Source organism: Phymastichus coffea, unplaced genomic scaffold (genome assembly GCF_024137745.1).
Source record: "Phymastichus coffea isolate CEN01 unplaced genomic scaffold, Cenicafe_Pcof_1.1 PCOF00219, whole genome shotgun sequence".
NCBI lineage: Eukaryota > Metazoa > Arthropoda > Insecta > Hymenoptera > Eulophidae > Phymastichus > Phymastichus coffea.
Genome location: NW_026707030.1, coordinates 112,283 through 132,958, shown reverse-complemented (window position 1 = coordinate 132,958; position 20,676 = coordinate 112,283). Strand labels below are relative to the sequence as shown.

General features: G+C 33.9%; 4 protein-coding genes across 5 annotated transcripts; 1 reads left to right on the top strand and 3 right to left on the bottom strand.

Moving 5' to 3' along the window:
- Nucleotides 1–260: 260 nt before the first annotated feature.
- On the bottom strand, nt 261–1,953 carry LOC131674209 (uncharacterized). Its single transcript, XM_058952724.1, is given in 6 exon segments — nt 261–428; nt 482–596; nt 998–1,268; nt 1,323–1,422; nt 1,483–1,599; nt 1,767–1,953. Coding segments are annotated over 6 exon segments (933 nt in total). The 5' UTR covers nt 1,929–1,953.
- Nucleotides 1,954–3,149: 1,196 nt separating this feature from the next.
- LOC131674208 (malate dehydrogenase, cytoplasmic-like) lies at nt 3,150–4,603 on the bottom strand. Its single transcript, XM_058952723.1, has 6 exons — nt 4,345–4,603; nt 4,114–4,262; nt 3,895–4,047; nt 3,648–3,815; nt 3,368–3,574; nt 3,150–3,311 (listed from the first exon to the last, which is right to left on the bottom strand). Exons 1-6 carry the CDS (start codon nt 4,601–4,603, stop codon nt 3,150–3,152), a joined length of 1,098 nt encoding a protein of 365 aa, XP_058808706.1.
- A 1,271-nt stretch (nt 4,604–5,874) lies between these two features.
- Nucleotides 5,875–11,044, top strand: LOC131674200 (methionine--tRNA ligase, cytoplasmic). The gene is made up of 15 exons (XM_058952715.1): nt 5,875–6,331; nt 6,567–6,721; nt 6,802–6,918; nt 6,999–7,271; nt 7,345–7,457; nt 7,530–7,646; nt 7,718–7,756; nt 7,841–8,005; nt 8,088–8,364; nt 8,564–8,945; nt 9,057–9,270; nt 9,338–9,574; nt 9,656–9,989; nt 10,078–10,287; nt 10,351–11,044. The coding sequence occupies exons 1-15, from the start codon at nt 6,226–6,228 to the stop codon at nt 10,501–10,503; spliced, it is 2,892 nt and encodes a 963-aa protein (XP_058808698.1). The 5' UTR covers nt 5,875–6,225; the 3' UTR covers nt 10,504–11,044.
- A 373-nt stretch (nt 11,045–11,417) lies between these two features.
- LOC131674199 (pancreatic triacylglycerol lipase-like) lies at nt 11,418–17,885 on the bottom strand. 2 transcript variants are annotated; one of them, XM_058952714.1, is made up of 7 exons: nt 17,620–17,885; nt 17,014–17,131; nt 13,811–13,959; nt 13,023–13,268; nt 12,800–12,964; nt 12,537–12,693; nt 11,418–12,445 (listed from the first exon to the last, which is right to left on the bottom strand). In XM_058952714.1, exons 1-7 carry the CDS (start codon nt 17,672–17,674, stop codon nt 12,388–12,390), a joined length of 948 nt encoding a protein of 315 aa, XP_058808697.1. In that variant the 5' UTR covers nt 17,675–17,885; the 3' UTR covers nt 11,418–12,387. The 2 variants fall into 2 exon arrangements, with proteins under 2 accessions (XP_058808697.1, XP_058808696.1); XM_058952713.1 differs by having other exon boundaries at nt 11,425–12,445; nt 12,758–12,964; nt 17,620–17,878.
- Nucleotides 17,886–20,676: the final 2,791 nt, after the last annotated feature.

Sequence of the window (20,676 nt, the reverse complement as noted above, 5' to 3'; positions counted from 1 at the left end):
TGCTCATGAGATTATAGTTTCTATTAGCCTGAAAATAATTTTGATGAAATTTCAGTAACTTAACTTTTAAATAAATAGCCATATTATAATATAGTGCTATTTTAAAGTTCATAAAACTCATAATGTAAAACTTTTCAGTGGCCAAATAAAAAGATTTCATGTTTGCCGCATTACGAAATTCAAAAAATTCTGATATTCGGTGGAGATATGGCTAATTATTGTCATTGGAATTTTGAGGCTGATTACTTTCTATATATTTTTTAAATTATGTTAAATGTACTTTTACATATGCAACATAAATAAATGGTGTCATCACTATCTATTGGTTTTTGGCCCTATTAACTCAAATAAAATAGGTGAATCAATAATCCTACCAGGAAAGAAATCAATTTAAAAATGTATAATAGTCGTTGCAAATCGAAAAGAATCTTCAGTGGTGCAGTAATAAATTAATTATTGTTAATGTACCTCATTGTTACGCATCTCTACCGTAATCCGCACTCACGCCTACTGATGATACAAGCGTAGTTGATGTAGAATACATCAAAACAAATAATAAATTGATGGAATATGATGACCCCAGTGTCCGACTAAAACTGCAATAGTTTAATTTATATTTTTATTTTAGCAGTTAACATTATTTTGATAGATTATATGTATCTAGCAGTTGAAAAGAATGAACTTTAAAATGAATTTTACGGATTTTATTATTGTTTCTAGCACTGCATCCACGGTTTGAAAATCAATCGAACCAGATTCTGTCTTGAATTTTATTGCCATTTCCAAACGTAATCTGAAAATTTTCTATTTTATTTTGCTTTGTTTAAAGGCTACGTTTGTAAAAAACTTTTCTATTGAGATCATTAAAATACAGGTCAGAACTAGAACAGTACCAATTCATTTTTCTCATTTACTTTTGCAGGGTTCAATAAAATGCAAGCTCATTGAAAAATTAATGCTCATTCATTTTGCTCTTAATGGAAAACACAGCACTTACGTGATCACTCGCAGCAAACCTACGCATTGCTGAACGCACACTGCGTAAGTAGGATCCACCGTAAGGTATGTTGGTACGGTCATATAGGAAGCGCAAGCTTCAGAAAAGAAAATGCAATGGTAATATTCCCATTTATCTACTAAATATCCTTCGCCGAGGATCGACATCCGGTCCACAGTAACGTTGTTTGAAGGGAATACCTTCTTGATCAAATCTGGAATGATCGGTAAGCAAGCAAACACTTGTACAGTTCCAACCACGTCAGCTGTAACTGTTAAACCACGCATCAAAATCATTGAGAGCATTCATCATTTATAATACGTACTGAAATAAAAGATTGTTAACAATTTTCGGAGGATATCCCTTTCCTCTTCATTTTCGAACATTTTCCAGTTACACGCTATATTATTGTACGAAAACTCCGACTGCAACGGTAAAGAATACTTATTAGTCCGGTCTCAAAATAAGACAATGTAAATATTCACCTTTTCCTCGGTGAACTTTAAACCATATTTGAAGGCCATCGCGACAAAATAAAAGAATGTTCCTATCCCCGGAATCAGCAGCTCTACGTTGTTTCGATACACGTAAGCAGCAATTACCTAAACAAGATTTAAAAACCGGCGAGTGTCTCTTTATCAAGTACATGCACGTATCAAATGTATTTAGATTGGATATATAATTTCGGATTAAGCTTTGAGCTGAAGGTAAAATAATTAATTGTTCAAGTAAAATAAGCAACGCAGTCCAATAAAAGAGTTGCACTTACGTATGGTATTAACGGAACGACGATCACCACTGTGAAAATAGGGCGAACGATAAATTGTACTAACTTATTTTGATAAGGCTGAAGACTCGTGAATCTCAACATATCCATATTATCAACAAAATAGTGATCGTTATGAAATTCCATCTTGCATTTATTAGGCATATTTGGTAGCCCCTGCAGAGATCTGCGTTTCTCCAAGATTTTCTACGGTAGTTCTTTGTACTCTGGTCTGGGCAAAGCGATGCTACCCCCTTGACTCAAATATTAATGGCATATTCGTGCATGAGAAATGAGAAGAAAGCGCGTCATCGCAGAACCGCCAGTCGATTTGCATACGGAAGAAGCTGCCTGTCTTTCGCTGCGTCTTCGAACAAAGAAAAGTACCCGCTTGTCAACGTAACGGCTCGAATACCGTGCGAAAGGTGATATTATATCGCTTCTAAGCGCTATTATACTCAATGAATATTCGATAAATCCCATGTATTATTCATGTTGTCTCTATGCTTTCACCAGCATTTCAAGACTCGACACGTATTCCAAGCGCTGTGAAATTTTAATTATTGAAATACGTAATTAGTTAGTACAAAATACAGCTTTTTCGAAGATAACAAGCCATTATTTTTATAATACTGCAATTACTGTAATCAAGAGGTAGGTTTTTACAGGGTTTTTGTAGTTATGACTGTATAGAGTATTGATGATTGTTATGAACTTGGTTCTATTTCTATTAATCTTACTTAATAAGAAGAATCAATAAGGTAAAATATGAGTATTTTCTGACTTCTTGTGGCAAAAGAATACAAAACAAGATATAGTATTATTTTAAAATAAGTTTCTTTCGAATACAAATTGAAGCTGCAGAATTGGATACGTGAAAACTACGACGCCATGCGAGTAAAATTTATTACTCGTATATAATTAATCTCTATTACCATTGTGCGGCATCATCGATAATAATTATACAGTATCCGCGAAGAACGAAATATTTTGTATCAAAAAGGACTAAAAAAAGTATATTGGATGCCAAGAGCTTGAGTACCAGAAGTTCTTCGTTAGCGAGTGTGAGATTATACAGTACAATTTACGGCAAGCTAAAAGTCATTCGCAAGCTAAAGAGAATCGAAGCCTGACCCTTAAATACGTAAAGTAATATAGATTTCTTTTCCGCATAACGATTTTTGTATTTTTAATTATCTTTCATCGCTAAAATACAAACTGACTCAAGAATGACTTGAGGTAATTAGCACAGATGATTATGCGTATCTGTAATTTTCCTACTTAATGATTAACCATGATTGATCATATCAATAATCTTTATTATGAAAATTTGAATAAATTAAGAAACTAATATCTTACTGCGACACTCTTCTGGAATGTCATACGTTAAATTTGGCTAATTTTTATTATTGACTTTCTAACGGACTTTCTAAACAACGGTGGGCTGACAGGTCGTTGACTGATTTTCAAAGCGATCGTAATTTTTTCATTGATGATGGCCAGAAAGTCAGCGATGATTTGTTTGCAGTAACCTTCTACATACAATCCCTAGTAAAAATACTTTTATCATCGGTGACAATTCAACGGCAATTATTCTTCATTACCTGCACAATTTTCCAGCATCCATTTTCACAAGTAACGGGAAACGAGAAAAACACCCTAGGCGTCACGCCGTACGACCCGTCGGAGTAAACGCTCATGCAGGTCCATTTACCCGGAGGTGTACCTTGAATTAGGAGCTTACAGTGCTCGGCTAGCGCCAAAGCATCCGAAGTTCTGTATCTGCATTTCTGGAACGTGGCCTCTACTTTCTATGTGACAATGCGCATTTAATATATTTGCATACAGTTAAGTAACTTGCTAAAAATTAAACAATAAATGAACCTCTGGTAATTCTTTTCTTAACCATACATCGTCGTCGACTTCCTTCATCACAGATTTACCGTCTTTGAATTTCGCATAATTGCAATACGGAAAATTCTGCCTACTATTCGTACCCCAAATAATCAAGTTTGACACGTCACTCGGAACTCTTCCCATTTTTTTGGCTATCTAACGAATGATAAACATTAGAAATGTTTCAAAAAGAAAAATAAAAGTCGATGAGCAGTGGATAGAAGGGCAATATTACCGCCGTCGCGGCAGATTTTTGAAGAGCTAAAGAAACAGCTGTGATATTTTCCTTTGGGATAGACGGCGCGTATTCCGATATTAACGTCGCCGCGGTGTTTCCCAGAGTTATTACTTTTGCGTCTTTCTTCGCATATTTCTCGATCGCCAGTGCCTAAAATTGTTTCAATGTGTAATAGGTATTTCCTCGATGTCCTCAAATCATAAAATTCGGACCAACGTTACTCTTTGTTTCTAAAACGGCATCCTGAAAAAATTGATCGCCTTTAAGGTCAGTCTTGAAAAAATTGTAGTCGCGAGCTTTGCCTATAGAAAAGATGTAGTCTGCATCTTTGAACGCCTCGGATTCCTCTTTCGAATGAATAATATCTGGGCAAAATTTCAACTAGTCTTTAGCGGACAGAATGATAATAGTGAATTATAGAGAAGGACGACTTCCACGAATTTTCACCTCTCAACAAATTCGGAGCGCAAGCTGTTATTTCAATGACGATACCCTCGAGAAACACAACGCTGTCGCTCGTATCGAAAAAACTCAGAATAATTTCTTGATCCGAGCCAAAAACTTCGTCGCTCAGTAAACGATAGGCAAGGGATCGACTTGTGTAACTCATCGCCTCAGTGATCACCACGCGCAATGGAGGTTTATCTTCATTTTGTAAAGTTTTGCGAAAGACGGTAAGGTTACTCTTGAATTTATACTGATCCATTTCTGTTTATAAATTACATAGCAAGTTTATTTAACAAAGCAATCAGAAAACGCCGTTTATCGTATAAATTGACAATGACATTGAATAAACGTAAATAAATACATCATTTTTTGTTTAATGACAGTTTTTGTATAGTTAACCTACTTTTTTCGTCGTTGCAGTAGTATGTAATCCACTCATTACTGACAAAATCATCACGTCATACTTCAGTTAGTGTGAAGTTTGTGACGATATTGGTGCTTTAAAAAACTATCTCAATATTGAATTGAACTAATTGACATGTATGTACATTCATACATACATACATTGACATAAAATGATGTCACAAGCTCATTGATGAAATCGTCCAATTTTTTGTCTTCGGCTTATACTTTTCAACCAATAATGTTTATTTTCTTTAACCTATGAATAATAAACCTTAATAAATAGAAACGAGAAATTGACCAAAAATATCTTGAAGTTACGTAAATAAATTCTGGGCTGTTGTAAAAGCTCAAAAAGTTACCAATTTGAATACTTGATTACCAGTCAATAGCGCTTAAAGACACATGTCAAGTCATGAAATTATATAGGCTGTCTAGTGAAACTCGAAAGTATGATGCTCAAGCTGACTGAGCAGCTGGAAAAGTTCTCATAATACCCGAAGGCTCGAGCCAAAGTTTGCAACTGGGTCTAGTTGCGCTTTCTCAGAAATGCCATTAACGGCAACGCAAGGTTTTTCGATAAAAATGCCTGCTAAGAACGTCACACATTTTGACAACAAATGCTTTTTTTGATGGTGAAATTTTTCCCGTAAAATAATTTAAACCAAACGTAAACCAATGTCTACGTAGACTTAGGAATACATACGCATACAATGAGCACAGGAAGAAAAGCCTGTATACTAGACTATTCGTATCCTAAAGTTATTGGCAGCTTTTCCTCTTTTGAATAAAAAATGAAAATAATGCCCTGGTAAATTATTGTAATTGCGAGCTTTGTCCATGAAAAGCCATTCCGTTTCTCCGGTCTTCCGCTCGAAACCTTCATGTCTTCGGAAATTCAAGTCGCGAGTTAGAACTTAAATATTCATAGTAATGAAGTGTCGAATTCGGTTTCAAACCACCAACAGTTGTATATTTTTCGCGCGCGCGCGCGTGTTTGTGTGTGTGTGTGTGTGTGTGTGTGTGTGTGTGTGTGTGTGTGTGTGTGTGTGTGTGTGTGTGTGTGTGTGTGTGTGTGTGTGTGTGTGTTGTGGATTCAAATTCAGGATATTAAGATATATAAAAATAATGCGTTTTTTATTTTTATTTAGAGCATTTTCAGTGCATTATGAGACCATACTCATCTCCCGGACTACAAGTAACATTCCCTCCATGTATAAGATCTGCGATGATAACTCGCCAACGGCAGTAACTTTTCATCAAACAAATCCTTAAATGAACTACGCACATAGAAAAATAGAAACAAATTATTCAGTCACTATATCCTTTGATATAACCACACTCCTTATTAGTGTACGTGTTACGCCTCGCATGGTATAGTCCAACCAATAGTCATTTGTAGTGAGAAAGAGCAAAGTGATTTTTATTTTCTCTCCGTTTTTATCACATACTTTCCCGATTTTATCTGCCATCGTTAGGATGAATGCACAATCAAATCCTAATAATCCCAATGGACTTAAAATTATCGTCGCCGGGGAAATTGCTCGCAAGAAAATCAATGTCAATTTCAAGCATGAGCCGAAAGGTGAATCCTTAACCTATGAATTTGTTACTTACTTTATAATATTTTGTCAATTTTTTTTTATTTTCAAGTATGTTTTGGTTTCTGGAAGCTGTGTTCGTTATCATAAAACGTTAATCTTTAGACATTTTTGTTATACTTTTTTTGTATGTAGTTAATAATGAAATTTATATTTTAATTCCGTTTTCTATTTGTAATGTTTTTCTGTGTAACATATGTGTAAATAAATTTTTATCAGAGAGTTGCTTGGGACGTTTACCAATTTTAAAAGTAGACTGTACAGAAGATGAACTATTTAGTATTAGTGCGGCTGTTCAATATATTGCACCTGTCAGTGAACAAAATATTATTACTGCTAATAAATGGCTTGAATGGGATGCTACACAATTGCAGGTAATTTTGTCTATATCTATGTAATATGTATTTATAATTCTTTCGTGTAAAGCCAGAATTAATATGATAAAATATTTTAGCCTGCAATAGTATCATATGGAGGCTCAGGAAAGTTGGATGTATCGCATAAACCACGAGTTTGGTATCTTCTGAAACAGCTGAATACAGCATTGAAAAATGAACAGTACTTAATTAATGTAAGTTAAAATTATTATAAGTGTAACTTATGATAATTTTGAAAAGTTTTTGTTTTTATAGTTCAAATAATTTTTTTCAGGATAAGTTAGAAATAAATATAGTCGATGCTTCAATTTGGGTAACATTATGGTCTACTGTGGCTGTTACAGATAATGAAGTGATTTCAAAAGAATTTATTAATATAGATAAATGGTTGAAGCATGTTCAAAGCTTACCCACAATTCAGCAATCTCTGAAAAAAGTCAAACTTGAGAGAGGTATTCCTGCAATGATTGCCATGAGTGCATCATCATGGTTCCCTGTCAACACCTATACTGGACCAGGAAAATCTAGTGGGATGCCTGCATGTAAAGTAAGAACCAACTAACTATAAAATTAATTTTTTATTGCCTTTCAAAATACTAAATAAAAAATTATTATTGTAGATAAGTCCTAGTGAAGAAAAGGAGGTCAAAGTCATTACTAAAGAAGAAATTGCTTTTATAAAACAGAATTGGTTATCTAAATACCCTTCAATCAAAACCGTTTCTCGTATTATGTAAAAATCTTATATTTTCTATTCACAATATATATTTTATAGTTAAATTTTTACGTAAATTTATTTATTTAGACTACCTAAAAAGGGAGAAAGAAATATATTAATTACTTCAGCTCTTCCATACGTGAACAATGTTCCACACTTAGGAAATATAATAGGTTGTGTTCTTTCTGCTGATATTTTTGCTCGGTATGTTGATAATTAAATTAGTAACATAATGAAAATTAGTAAAATATTTTAATAAATATCATTCTCCTTAGATATTGTCGTCAAAGAAATTATAATACACTTTACATAAGGTGAGTACTTTAATTTGTTTTCTTCATATCTACTTACATATAGTATAACATATATTTATAACCAAATTCATTTAATATTTCTAGTGGAACTGATGAATATGGAACTGCAACTGAAGCAAAAGCTCTCGAAGAAAACTTGACTCCTCAACAGATCTGCGATAAGTATTTTGATATTCACAATGAAGTCTACAGGTGGTTTGGCATTGGTTTTGATCATTTTGGCAGAACATCAACATCTGAACAGACAGAGTAAATATACTATCTAATATAAATATTATATATGATTGATTGCAACCAATAATATACAATATCAAACATTGTTTTGTTTTAGGCTTGTCCAAAAAATGTTTTTGAGGATAAAAGATCAAGGCTATATTAACTCTAATAGCATAGATCAATTATTGTGTGAAAAATGTGATAGATTTCTTGCAGACAGATTTGTTGAGGGAATTTGTCCAGGATGCAAGTATGAAGATGCCAGGGGTGATCAGTGCGATGGTTGTGGTCATCTTGTCAATGCTACAGAGCTGATAAAACCTAGATGTAAAATATGTGGAGAATCGCCTATTGTCAAGGCTTCTACACAATTTTTTTTGGATTTACCAAAGGTAATTTCATTGATAGTATATTTATCATTTTCAGATTAACCAATTTTATTAGTCTTTCAAAGTATGGAAAATTAAATTTTAATAAGAAATTATTAAGAAAAATAATGCTGAGAAATGTCTTTAAGTATATCTTTAATGTGAGATTTTTGTGTATACTTTCTCATACTCTTTTTTATCTATAATTTTAATGATTCAATAGATCGAAAAACAACTAAAGCAATGGGCATTAGGAGCAATGTCAGGATGGTCGGCGCCAGCACGTTCGGTTACGAAACCATGGTTGAGAGATCCTCTAAAAGAACGGTGCATTACACGAGACCTGAAATGGGGTGTTCCCGTACCCTTGGACGGTTATAGAAACAAAGTGTTTTACGTATGGTTTGATGCTCCCATCGGTTACATCAGCATCACCAAGAAATACACGAAAGATTTTGAGCAATGGTGGAGACCTGAGGATACAGATGTTGAACTGTTTCAATTTATGGCCAAGGATAACGTGCCTTTTCATAGTATTATGTTTCCGGCCGCTCTTTTGGCTGCCAATATGAAGCATCTCCTCGTAAAACATATTATGGCTATTGGTAGATCTTTTTATATTTTTTTTCAGTGAAATACTTACAGCCAGAACATTTTTCAAGCACTTCAATCAGTGTATATTATTGTAACTTTTATTAAATTTATTTTTATCACAGAATATCTGAATTATGAGGATACCAAGTTCTCAAAATCAAGAGGAATTGGCGTATTTGGCACAGATGCACGAGAAACTGGCATTTCAGCTGACGTCTGGCGTTTCTACTTGGCCTACATTAGGCCTGAGACAATGGATTCCAATTTTAATTGGGTCGACTTGGCTACTAAGAACAACAGCGAATTACTAAACAACCTTGGAAACTTTGTCAACAGGTTGATCAAATAATATTTTCAGTTTTTAGTGGAAAAAAAATTTACTGAAATAAATTTTATTTTTTAGAGCTCTCTCATTCACTGAGAAAAACTATAATTCCCAAATTCCACCAATGGAGCTTCTTGAGGATGATCTCCATGTTCTTGCTTTGGTACAGCGAGAGTTGACGAGCTATATTGCATGTTTGGAGCAAACTAAATTACGAGATGGACTGAAGCATGTAATGGCTATTTCAAAGCATGGAAACCAATACATGCAAGCTCAAGAACCGTGGTTTAAGATCAAGGGAACCGAAGAAGATAAGTGAGTTTCTAGAAATGCTTCAGTAACATTTTACAATATTTGCTTTAAGAATCATTTAATGACATCTCGCTATTTTTACAGGAAAAAAGGTGCTACGGTTATAGGTGTAAGCTGCAATATTGCTTGTCTTCTTTCTGCACTTCTGGCTCCATATATGCCAAGCACAACTCGTGAGTTGAGAGCTCAACTGGGGCTGCCAAAAGAAGACTATGGTTATATACCAGAAGTTTTGTCGATTATACTGCCAGCTGGTCATGCGATCGGTAAACCGTCACCGTTATTCTCTAAAATTGAAGACAAACAAATTGATGAGTTGAGGCAGAAGTACGGTGGTCGACAAGAATCGACACCGCCACGGGATACTGCTCAGGCACCTATAGATATTGTTTCTTTAGAGGCAGCAATTGTGAAACAAGTAATTTAACGTTTTTCGGCTTTTAAAATTTCTGTTGATTTTGACATGCAGACAATTAGATGTAATCTAACCAAAATTATTTTTACAGGGCCTCAAAGTGAGGGACCTTAAAGCTAAAAGTGATAAGAGTGTTTGGATGCCAGAAGTAGTAATTCTTACAGATTTGAAAAATAAGCTGGCCGAAGCTCAAAGTAAAAGCGGTCAAGCTGCAACTAATTTTCAACCAATACCCAAAAGCCAAAGTACTGATATAGTTACTGCCAACATCGCTGTTCTTGAAGCGGAAATCATAAAACAAGTAGGAATACTACTTTTGTTCTGAAAATAATCAAGCTACCATTTATTTAATTTAATTTTTCAGGGAAACGTTGTACGAGAACTGAAGGCTAAGGCTGACAAAAGCGTATGGCAACCTCAAGTGGATATTTTATTGCAGTTAAAACAATTATTATCAACGTTGACAGGCGCACCGGCTACAGCGCCTGCCGAAAAGAAGTCGAAAAAGAAAAAGTGAATTCGTAAGAAAATGCGACCGTGAGATTTTTATTTGGTATGAATGAGTATATTTAGATCGATTTAAAAATTTTTTTTTTCGATGGATTGTGTATTCAATTTTGTACCAATATGATTATTTAAAGACAGCATTACACACATAATAAAAATTTTTTTTTCATTTATCTGCTATCATTTTTAATTTAATATTTCCTAAAATTTGGGCATCTTGATTATTTTGAAAATTTGGTTATGTGTTACTGAATACAAGATATATATTTAGTGGTAGATGAATATCACAATTCATGTACTCTACTTTTGTATGTATTACGATGTAATATTTACACCTTTTACTTTCTTGCTTAGTGGAGTAATATATTTGTACATTGTCTCGCCAGAATTGTTTAGTTTTATTTTATGAAAAGTATTATTTCCAATAGAATAGTTTTTTCACTTCTCAACGGTATGACTTCTCTTTCTGTTAATATAAATTGTATGAAATTTTATCATCAGCAGAAATATTAAAATTATATTCAACTGATTTTTTATTTAATTATTTGGAATACAATTAATATCACTGAAAAACGATAAATTCAAGATTTATTACCGATTGGATTTTCTCTGCAAACTAAATATATTTTTAGTCTTTGATTTTGATACAAATATTTAACCTATTTCTTTAGAAAATAATAATTTAACAAAGATATCTACAATAAACATTTCACTTATATAAAAGAATAGAAGTGTTTGCATCATTTAAAAAAATTGAAAGATAGTATACATTTTCAAGAATATATTCTAAACTATCTTTATGTATAAACCATGATTATTTATTTCTAGAAAATTTATAATTACCCTTCATTTAATACTAAATTATGTATTAAAAGATATATATAATCTCATAAACATTTATCAAAAAGTGTTTTGACTTTTAAATTAAATAATAAATTTTCATACCAATTTAAAAATGTATGATGTTTTGGATGGTACGAGTTTGACGTTGACCCCTAAAATGGTACTGACGAATACCAATCCGAAGGTTCTAAACCAACGTCTTGATGATATATTATTACAAGCCCAGCATAGCACAGTGTCGTTAATTAGAAGGCCAGGAATATTGACGCAGAATAAGAAACTTGAAAATATTGTCGTGATGGCAGGTAGAGCTAGAAGATCCTTGAAATCCTACTTAGGCAACGATGCAGATCCAAGCGGTTAAAAGCTTCATCAAGTTTGAACGCAAACGCTAAACTCGTTCGAATTACCAATTCCGAAAAATTATTTCTTCCGAAAAAGTTTTTCAGTGATGCTACTTCCGGGCTACTTGCGCAACATTGGTTCAGAGGCAAGCATCGTACCGACTGAACAACACACTTACTAAATACTCTTGTATAACGTTCAAGATTTCATGGCTTTAAAAAAGTGAATTTATACTAGATTTCATGTACAACGGGTCGTAAAGTAGAGTACTTCAAGAATATTATTCGAAATAGAATTTGAATACCAAAGTTTAAAGTATGCACGTACACAAAGTATAATATAAAACATTGAAAAGTAACTAGGCAACTTATATCATGTCAATGATGTAAATTAAAATTATTTATTGAATAACAAAGCATTGACCGAGCTTCATTATCGTATGAATAAATAAGTATAACTAGTTCGTTAAATTTATCTTTGTTCGAATATGACGCGCTGATGAATGTCACATTCATTTTTTATACAGTGAATGGATAATTTTTTCAGATACAAACAAACAAAAATATAGATAAATGATCCAATGGTGGCATGACGTTATAAATACAGTGTATGACTAGTCGAAAGCGTTTATAACAAATCCGAAAATCGCGTTGAAAGAAAGACTGACGAAAATTGGAATCGAAAGAATCCTAAGAAGATGCCAGTCTCAATCGACAGCAAATGGAGGCGCGTACTTGGTCGTCAAGAAAAACTTGCCTCGCAATCTGCAACAAATGGGTTACGATCAGTCAGTTTTCAAAGTATCGCACGAAACGCCAAAGTTACGTGCTTAATCGAGTGATAAATAAAACTTACGACGTGGAGGCATATTCGCCCATAAGAACGATGGGATTGCGATCGCAATGTCCATCCTTGTACTTTTCCCAGGATTCACAGCTTCGTGACTTGAAGCCTGACGTACTGCCAATACTCTCGGTCATCAATTGATAAGCTCGCGTGTGACTACAGTAAGCTGAAAAAATTAATATTTTGTTAAAAAAATTAATATCATTGAGTTTATTTGTTGCTGTACGCACTGTTCGTCGGAGCAAAGTTACAGCCTGGTTGAGGGAACTTGCCACTGTTAGGATAGAAGTCCGAATGGCCAATGGCTGCGAGAAATCCGAACGCTGTACCGCTGGTATGAATTACATCGACGAATTGAGCGTCGGTTGGGTCTAGACGAAAGTCTGGATCTACTACTCCAGTGGATGTTTCGTAAAGTGGACTTGCCGGGTCCAAACCTTCGAAAATAATATAAAATGAATAACTGTATATCCTCTAGAAATAAGATAAAAATACCTGTAATTCTGCCGATCCTTCCTTCTAAAAACGCTCCAGCAAAACCAGCCACGTGAGAGCCAAGACTATGTCCACACATGTGGACATCCTTGTATTCCAAATTGGATTCACGACTTAGAAAGTCGAGAAAGATGCTGAGATATTCGCCAACTCTTCGGGTATTATTTGCTGCGGTTGGATAAGGATCAGCTGCGAGGATACCCCAACCGACGACGATTACGTTTACGTCTTGATACTTGAGGTAAGCTGCAATGGAGAATGTATTGAAGTGCAAGAATAGTATAGAAGCTGATTTTACTTTATAAAAGATTTAACTATCGCCGATTATCTTTAATAGTATTTTATAATTGCTTTTAAAGAGGAATCGACTTCAATATAACAAAAAAAATTATTTATAGAATATAGTAGATAATTAAAATAAAAATCAATCACAGTGAAGCTCAATCTCCAAGCTTCTAGCAACGTTAGCTAACGTTGTTGAAAACCACGTTACGTTCGCGTAGAAGTGAAAAACTGATGTCACATATTATAATTAGAAAATGACATGAACACGCTGATTTTTCCGTCACCGTGAAAGTGCTTGAATGAAAAAAAAATATAATTCGAGAAAGTTCATTTGAGGGTTATCGTTGCGCTGATGTGCAACAATGTCGACATACGCTTCTTTTTTTTCTTTCTTCACTCGAAGATAAAAGTATGTACCATAGTCTATTGACGCAAATTCACTAGAATTCGTAATATGTTGCCTTACGTGTTCATAATAAAAGCTAAATGGTTCCTAATCTTACTATCAATAAGGTTTCGTATCCATGCCTCTTTTCCGGTGTCACTGAAACCATGAATGATGAGTTTAGTCGGTCGACTCTCATTGAAATGCGACGCATACAAGACTTCCGTGTTGTTTAACAACAATTGCTCCTCGCCAAACATGTTTTCTCTGCAAAAATAGAAAGATGATATGTTATAATTGCATAATTACGCTTCTTAACGGGTTTGTATCTGTGATTGATGTCATCATTTAAGTCATATACGATGTCGTCTTCATTTAGCGAGACAATTACAATTGATAAAAGATATATAATTTGCTTTTGCCATTATAGTAACCAGTTATGCTGTAGCAGTACTATTTGGAAAATTTTTTATGGTTTTATGCATCACTTACTTATCAAATTTATTACTAGACTAAAAAAGCGCCGAAGAATAAGCCAATCCTTTGTGCAAAAAGAAACAAAATATTAATGAACGGAATTTCAATTTATAACAAATTTAAATATATATAGTTTATATATATATATATATATATATAAACTAGCTTACGAAATGGTGATTTTTTTTTACTTTACATGTTTTGATTTCCTGAACTGATCAAAATTATCTAGACAAAACACTGACCTATTTCAACATTAAAACTTTTCAAGTTCATTTTTATTTAGCTTTTGTTAAGTATACGTCGTTCGTCGACACTGACTTGCTTCCCACTCGCGCGCGAAATCAATCAATTTGACGTTACTTTGAATGCGTTCAAGCTCAATCAAATGTATATATGCGCTTCCTCGCGAGTGAAAAACTACGATGCTGCTTTTGAACTTTTTCAGCGCTGTTGTACGCTTGAAAATATAATAATAAATCGAAAATTTTTAAGTTTATTACTAACGTAATTTTTATTTTAATGCAATTATTATTTCGTAAAATTAGAAAGTTCGTTAAATTTTCAAAACACCTGCATTATTTAACTATTTGCAAAGCCATAAGGTTTCAGTCATCATGTTACTCTGCTAATCGTCCTATCGAAAGTCATGTTAATCATTCTACCACAATTAGACGAGTCAAACATCGTCACAGGTCTCGCCGAACATCAATTAAATATAAAACTTCAAAACATTAAATATCAAAGAATGTCGATCCGTCTTTCACATAATCTCTATGACCAAAAAGGTAAAGACAAGAGAGGATCGGAAAAAGTCACGTAGGCACGGTAGGTTATAAATCATGGGTACAATAATCTCGTTTCTGATAAAGTTAGGAATGTGTATATAGATAAACCCTTCTCATCCCTACGCCTATTTTTCTTTTATTTTTGTCTTCATTTTTACTGATATTTATTTAAGACGCGCGTCAGCGCTGAGAATAGATTTCGTTTCGAGTGCGCGCATACGCAGCATATTCCTAAAGACATCTGATTACGACGACGACGTCCCGGCGCGCAGCCACGCGCGACTACATAGGCGCCACAGCAAGAAAAAAACAGAACAGTTGTAACATTGTAGAAACGCCGCCGCCGACGGCTTTTCAATGATGATTGACGTTTCCTGCGCGTGTATATGTGTGTACATGCAAGCGTGAAATTTGATTTATTAACATGATCGGATTGACGCCACATGGCAATTGCGTTCTATGTTTGGATGGACGATTGATCTGTTGTGCTTTTTTTCATTTTCAGCACGTGGAATTTAGTTTCTTAATTCGTCGGAAATTCTTCATTTTTGCAAATAGTTGAGACTTTTCAGCAATTACACGGAAAAAAATAATTTCTTCTATTTGCTGCATGTTTGAGAAAAAAGAAATTTGTTTCATTTATTCAAATATTCCTTAAGGATCACAGTTTCTGCAGCATCTGTTTCAAATTGATCGTTTCGGAAATGATTGTAAAGTTTTTCGAAATTGCTAATTTGCGAATCTAACATAGTTATTTCGAAATTAAAAATGACGAGTCTAATGTAACAAATTTATTTGATATTTTTAACCATTTTTTTAACCAGAAATTCGTATTATATAACTGTATGTGGAGAAAACTTAGAAAAAATCGCAGTTTTCACTACATTAAAAAAACGAATTTTTCTTTACAAAACGCTTTATTACATTAATTAAAAAAATAATGCTTTTAAAACTCCAAAATGTACATATACATATGTATAATATATAAAAACGTTGGTGTTGTAGGGAAAAAAATCAGACAAGAAATATTGTAGATATCTGTTACTATACCGTCTTTTAAAATGTGGAGAAAAGCTTTTTGCAGCTTAAGACATATTTTTAAATGATGTAGAAATTTCTAAATAAATATTTAGTATCTTTTTCAAAGGCTCCAAAGAAAATAGTTTGAATAATGTCGAATTTTTGATGACACTAATGATCGAGGAATGTACCAAGTTATCTGAAATCTCTGTTCAAGATCTGCCAGTAGGGCGGATTTTTTCTATGTTATTTTTTGATTGTAAAAATATACAAGCTTATGAAGCGTTACGAACAATCGTTGGAGAATTGGCGATCGACGCCAATAACATTAATAGGATGTAATTTATGCATTATAATTTGGAGCGTTATTTTTGGAACGTACATGACATGTGGGCAAACCGGTTGTACGTAAGTACAGATGCTGAGCTAATGGCACATACGTCAAAAGTATACGCGATAATAAGTCCAAAAATATACTCGGCGATATACATGTGCGATCGATTCCGCTACATTATTTTCTTTCTTTCTTTCTTTCTTTCTTTCCTTACTCTTGTCCATCAAACATACCAACCCTATTTTTTATCACGCAATTATTGATATCGTTACATTTCTAATAACCCCGTTATCGTGCAAACATAGACATTTCAAAAGCGAGCATTTCGACAACGAATAATCAATGAATGACTCGTCAATGATACTTATCAAAGATTTCGCAGTTCAAACACGTGATCGCAGAGACACATTACAGACATTCTAGAAACATTATGTACGCATTTAGACGCGAGTTGGAGAGAATTTGTTGCGGTTATTCACAGAGAGGGCTTTGTGTTTTTCATTTCAGATTAAACAATATCAACGTCGCGTTCGATACGGATAAAACGCAAAAAAGGTGTCAATAAATGCCTGTTGTGCTTTCGGCAGATGACTGTGACAGTCAAACAGGCATATCGCTAGGAGTGTCAGTTCGCAATGGACCGCCATCAATACGAACAGATCAATGGTGCAAAATATGACAAACAATTAAATCGCTACTCACCTAGTATATAGTTTAAACGTCGCCGGTTCTTTTATCAATTTTATGGCCGTATGAATAATTGTTTCGACTTCGTTTAGCAATGAATTTTGAGGTGTCACATCTGTTGTGTCCGCGTTAACTGCAAAAATTAAATGGACTATTTTCAAAAATACAATGAAAAACGAATTAATTATATTATAATCTAACATTATCGCCATATTGTCATTTCTCGCCTGGCTTAACTTTAGTTTTATTGATTAGGCCGATCGAAAGGTCAAATGTCGCGCAGCTAATAGATTTACAAGAGTATTTGATTGAATAACATTTTTTTTTCAACTTTCAAAATAAATTTTTCCAAAGAGAAATTACAATTAGAAACAAATTTTTGTTGGAATGTAACACGATCAAAAAGTCGAAAAAAGCTTTAGCCTCAATGCGAAAACCGGTTTTGCAAAGTCGAAAAAAAATCCGATTTCAAATCCACGTCGTCGTAAAAAAAGCAAAAAAAAAAACGTAGAGCGAACGATTTTTAACAGGCAGCCATTTCATCACTCTTATCATCTTCAACAAGGCATTCTTCTTCCACTGAATTCACCACCGCCATGTAATAAGGAATTAGCCACTCACCTGTGGTAAGCAGAGAAATAAAAAGAAGACAACAACAATTTCGTCGCAGCATCATTGTTGACGAGGACGGAAAGTGAGTAACCACAAGGGAAGTTCGCCACTTGCGAATGAGTACGAAAGCGAACTATGCGATCCGAGCTTTTTCGGAGCTGCTGCCTCGCGAAGCAACGTATCGTCGGCGACTAAAGTGCATGCAGCGGAGCGCGGATTTTCAGTGTCGAGATCGATTATAGAGGCGCCATTCGAGCGGCCCGCCGGCAACTTTCTCAAGCGATAATTATTAAGCGCCGCGCCGGAGCTCGTTTATACACAATTACTAACTCACGCGCACCACTATACGTCTGTTTGTGCGTGTGCGTTAATGACGTTTCGAGATTTTATATCTCTTCGCCACACGCATGTTATATATATGTATATACGTGTACCGCGAGCGGCGCCAGATAAATCGTCTCTCTCTCTCTCTCTCTCTCTCTCTCTCTCTCTCTGCGCGTATATATGGGCTATTCTATGCGGCCTTTTTCTTTCTCCAATTTGGTTTCTGGCGAGACGCGATATCCTCCTCAAAGGAATCCACTTTGCACTCTGATCATCAATTATTCGGCTTTTTAGGTTCCTTTTTTCGGTTTTTATCTCGCGGTCTCTTTCATGCTATTTACTCAGGAATTTTTAAATAATTTACGTACACTTTGTTTCTCGGTATTGATGGATTACGGGTGGTTGATCATTCAGTTTAACATCAATTAATTAAAACTTTTTCGCATACTTCTCAAAATTGTTCCTGGAATCAATTTGGAGTATATTTTTAATTGAAATGTTACATTAAATTGCTTGCCTTGTCCTTTGCATATAAAAGTTTATTCATTTTTATTTGAAAACCTATTGCGCTTGAAATTACATCCCTGTCTACAACACACTTGACACATCGAATATTTTTGGGTTTTATATTTTTACGTGAAAGACTGGCAAAGTAGAAAAAACATCATGAAAATATGAGTGAAATAAAAAACAAAGTTATACATCAGAGTTTAATAAAAAAATAAAAGAGTTAATTTGAAAATTGAAATCGTCAAATATTTCTATTTTATTCAAGTTCAGACATAAACCGCTTCACTTATCTACGTTACACCCTTATACATCATTTCTATATTTACTTGAAAAATATTTTTTAGTGCGATTTCACGACACACGCTATCAACATTTTTCTGTCATCGTGTACTATTCCGCTATATGAAATGTCGCCAACGCATATAAATATTATTAAAATGAAAAAGAAAAGAAATAGCCGACAAATAAAATAGACAGAGATTGCTATAGACACCACAGCACACAACATGATTCTTGACATGACATCATGCTCAATTAAAAGCACAACAATTTTTATTGAGCGCGATTTTCCGCAGAAAATTCTGAGTCTACGTAAGCGTCGCAAGAATACGGCTATCATTGAGAGATATCGCGATGCAAAATTGCCGCGCTATTCTCGCGGTTTTCAATTACTTGTCACGCATATGATGATCGTTAGCGGCTAGATTTTACGTATACGTGTATTGTTTACAACTAGTTTCGTCGATCATTTTATCGTGTTTGTATGTGTGTATGCGTATCTCCAAAAAATATATTGCATTGACAAGATCAAAGATCTAATAAATTGATGCGTATATGTATCTTCTTTATTTTTAGCGCAACGCAAACTAGCGATTGCATTTTTATAGGAGTAATACGCACTTTGGCAGTGCACTATCGAGATTATTGTTTATTCATAGCTAACAAGTGAAAATGATAGTCAAAGTGACGAAATCTTGAACAGAATATAATTTGTCTAATATCAGAAATAATAAACAAGACTCAGTCTATAGTCCGCAAACTTGTAATGCAATATGCGTATAATTGCTGGCAGTGTTGAAATCTTCATTTTTTTCGGAAGTTGATCGTGTAATTCATGAAAAAATGGCATGATACGATAAGGCTTCTCTATAAGTCATTACAGTAGAATATACTAAGCGATGAAATCATTTGGTTATACATGATTTCATTTCTCCGACTCACTTAAATCTGATGAAACAGTATTACTCCATTGAAAATTAACTTTCAATTGAATATAGTTCTGTTATTATTATTCAGAAAATTCTTGACTCTATATAATAAAAAAAGATCTGTTACAATAAAACTGTCCTAATTTTGCATTATCAAAGCGCGTAATATCCAGACACAAATTGAGATGATGGGAATCTCAATTTTTTGTAACAATCACTACTATAGTTTGATAAGCTGGCACCGTAAGTTATATCGCGAATATAATGACGTTACAAGATTAAAACTAAACGAATTAATCAGTATATAGCCGTTTCTAATTTGACCAAATTTTTAGGATATATATAGATATATAACGTTAGACTTAATACATTTTAGTATTGTCCCGCTTCTGGACCTTTTTCTAAGTTTCCAATAAATATTATTGACGCTTCGATTTAAAATCCATGATACAGAGAAGTGGCAAGAGATATTAAGAAGATTTTATTTTCCTTTCAATATAAGGTATATACATACGTAGAGATATTTGCCAATTAGTCTGATTTCAGCCATTATTTGAGAAAATGTTCCAACATGCAGCCTTAATTATAATTTCTTTTAATAAAATTTTGGTTTAGAAAAATAATAAATAATAAGCTAAATCTACTCAGCGTGGGCAAGTTTCAAGTTGAATTTTCTGAAAAATAATTTTTATGAAATTTATTATGAATCCGTACGATTTTGTTTCAAAATTGACATCATTCAGTAACTATACACAGACACATATGGATTCACATAGTCATGTCTATACTGTTTTGAAATATCGACAAAATACGATACTGATGAATTCTTTATTTTTTTGCTTTTAAAACTTAGATTTTTTAAATTAGAAAGGCTTCTTCCAAATTGTATTAATCAATATTATATAGAACATTGAATTTCAATACTCGTCACAAAAAAATTATCTGCTCTTCTCTGATTGGATTAGTACAGTAATATGCGGCTTCAAATCGCTGACGCGTCGTCAGCTGGGTCGAGTCTGTAATC

What these genes read in the sequence shown, in the direction of transcription:
- LOC131674208 (XM_058952723.1), bottom strand. Translation starts at nt 4,603, where the DNA reads ATGGATCAGTATAAATTCAAGAGTAACCTTACCGTCTTTCGCAAAACT. An exon ending in TTTTAGAAACAAAGAGTAAC is followed by an intron (nt 4,048 to 4,113) that starts GTTGGTCCGAAT and finishes AAACAATTTTAG; the next exon opens with GCACTGGCGATCGAGAAATA. An exon ending in AAAAATCTGCCGCGACGGCG is followed by an intron (nt 3,816 to 3,894) that starts GTAATATTGCCC and finishes ATCATTCGTTAG; the next exon opens with ATAGCCAAAAAAATGGGAAG.
- LOC131674200 (XM_058952715.1), top strand. Translation starts at nt 6,226, where the DNA reads ATGAATGCACAATCAAATCCTAATAATCCCAATGGACTTAAAATTATC. An exon ending in AAAACCGTTTCTCGTATTAT is followed by an intron (nt 7,458 to 7,529) that starts GTAAAAATCTTA and finishes TTATTTATTTAG; the next exon opens with ACTACCTAAAAAGGGAGAAA. An exon ending in TTTTTTTGGATTTACCAAAG is followed by an intron (nt 8,365 to 8,563) that starts GTAATTTCATTG and finishes ATGATTCAATAG; the next exon opens with ATCGAAAAACAACTAAAGCA.
- LOC131674199 (XM_058952713.1), bottom strand. Translation starts at nt 17,674, where the DNA reads ATGATGCTGCGACGAAATTGTTGTTGTCTTCTTTTTATTTCTCTGCTT. An exon ending in ACGTTTAAACTATATACTAG is followed by an intron (nt 13,960 to 17,013) that starts GTGAGTAGCGAT and finishes CTATTTTTGCAG; the next exon opens with AGAAAACATGTTTGGCGAGG. An exon ending in AAGGATCGGCAGAATTACAG is followed by an intron (nt 12,965 to 13,022) that starts GTATTTTTATCT and finishes TTATTTTCGAAG; the next exon opens with GTTTGGACCCGGCAAGTCCA.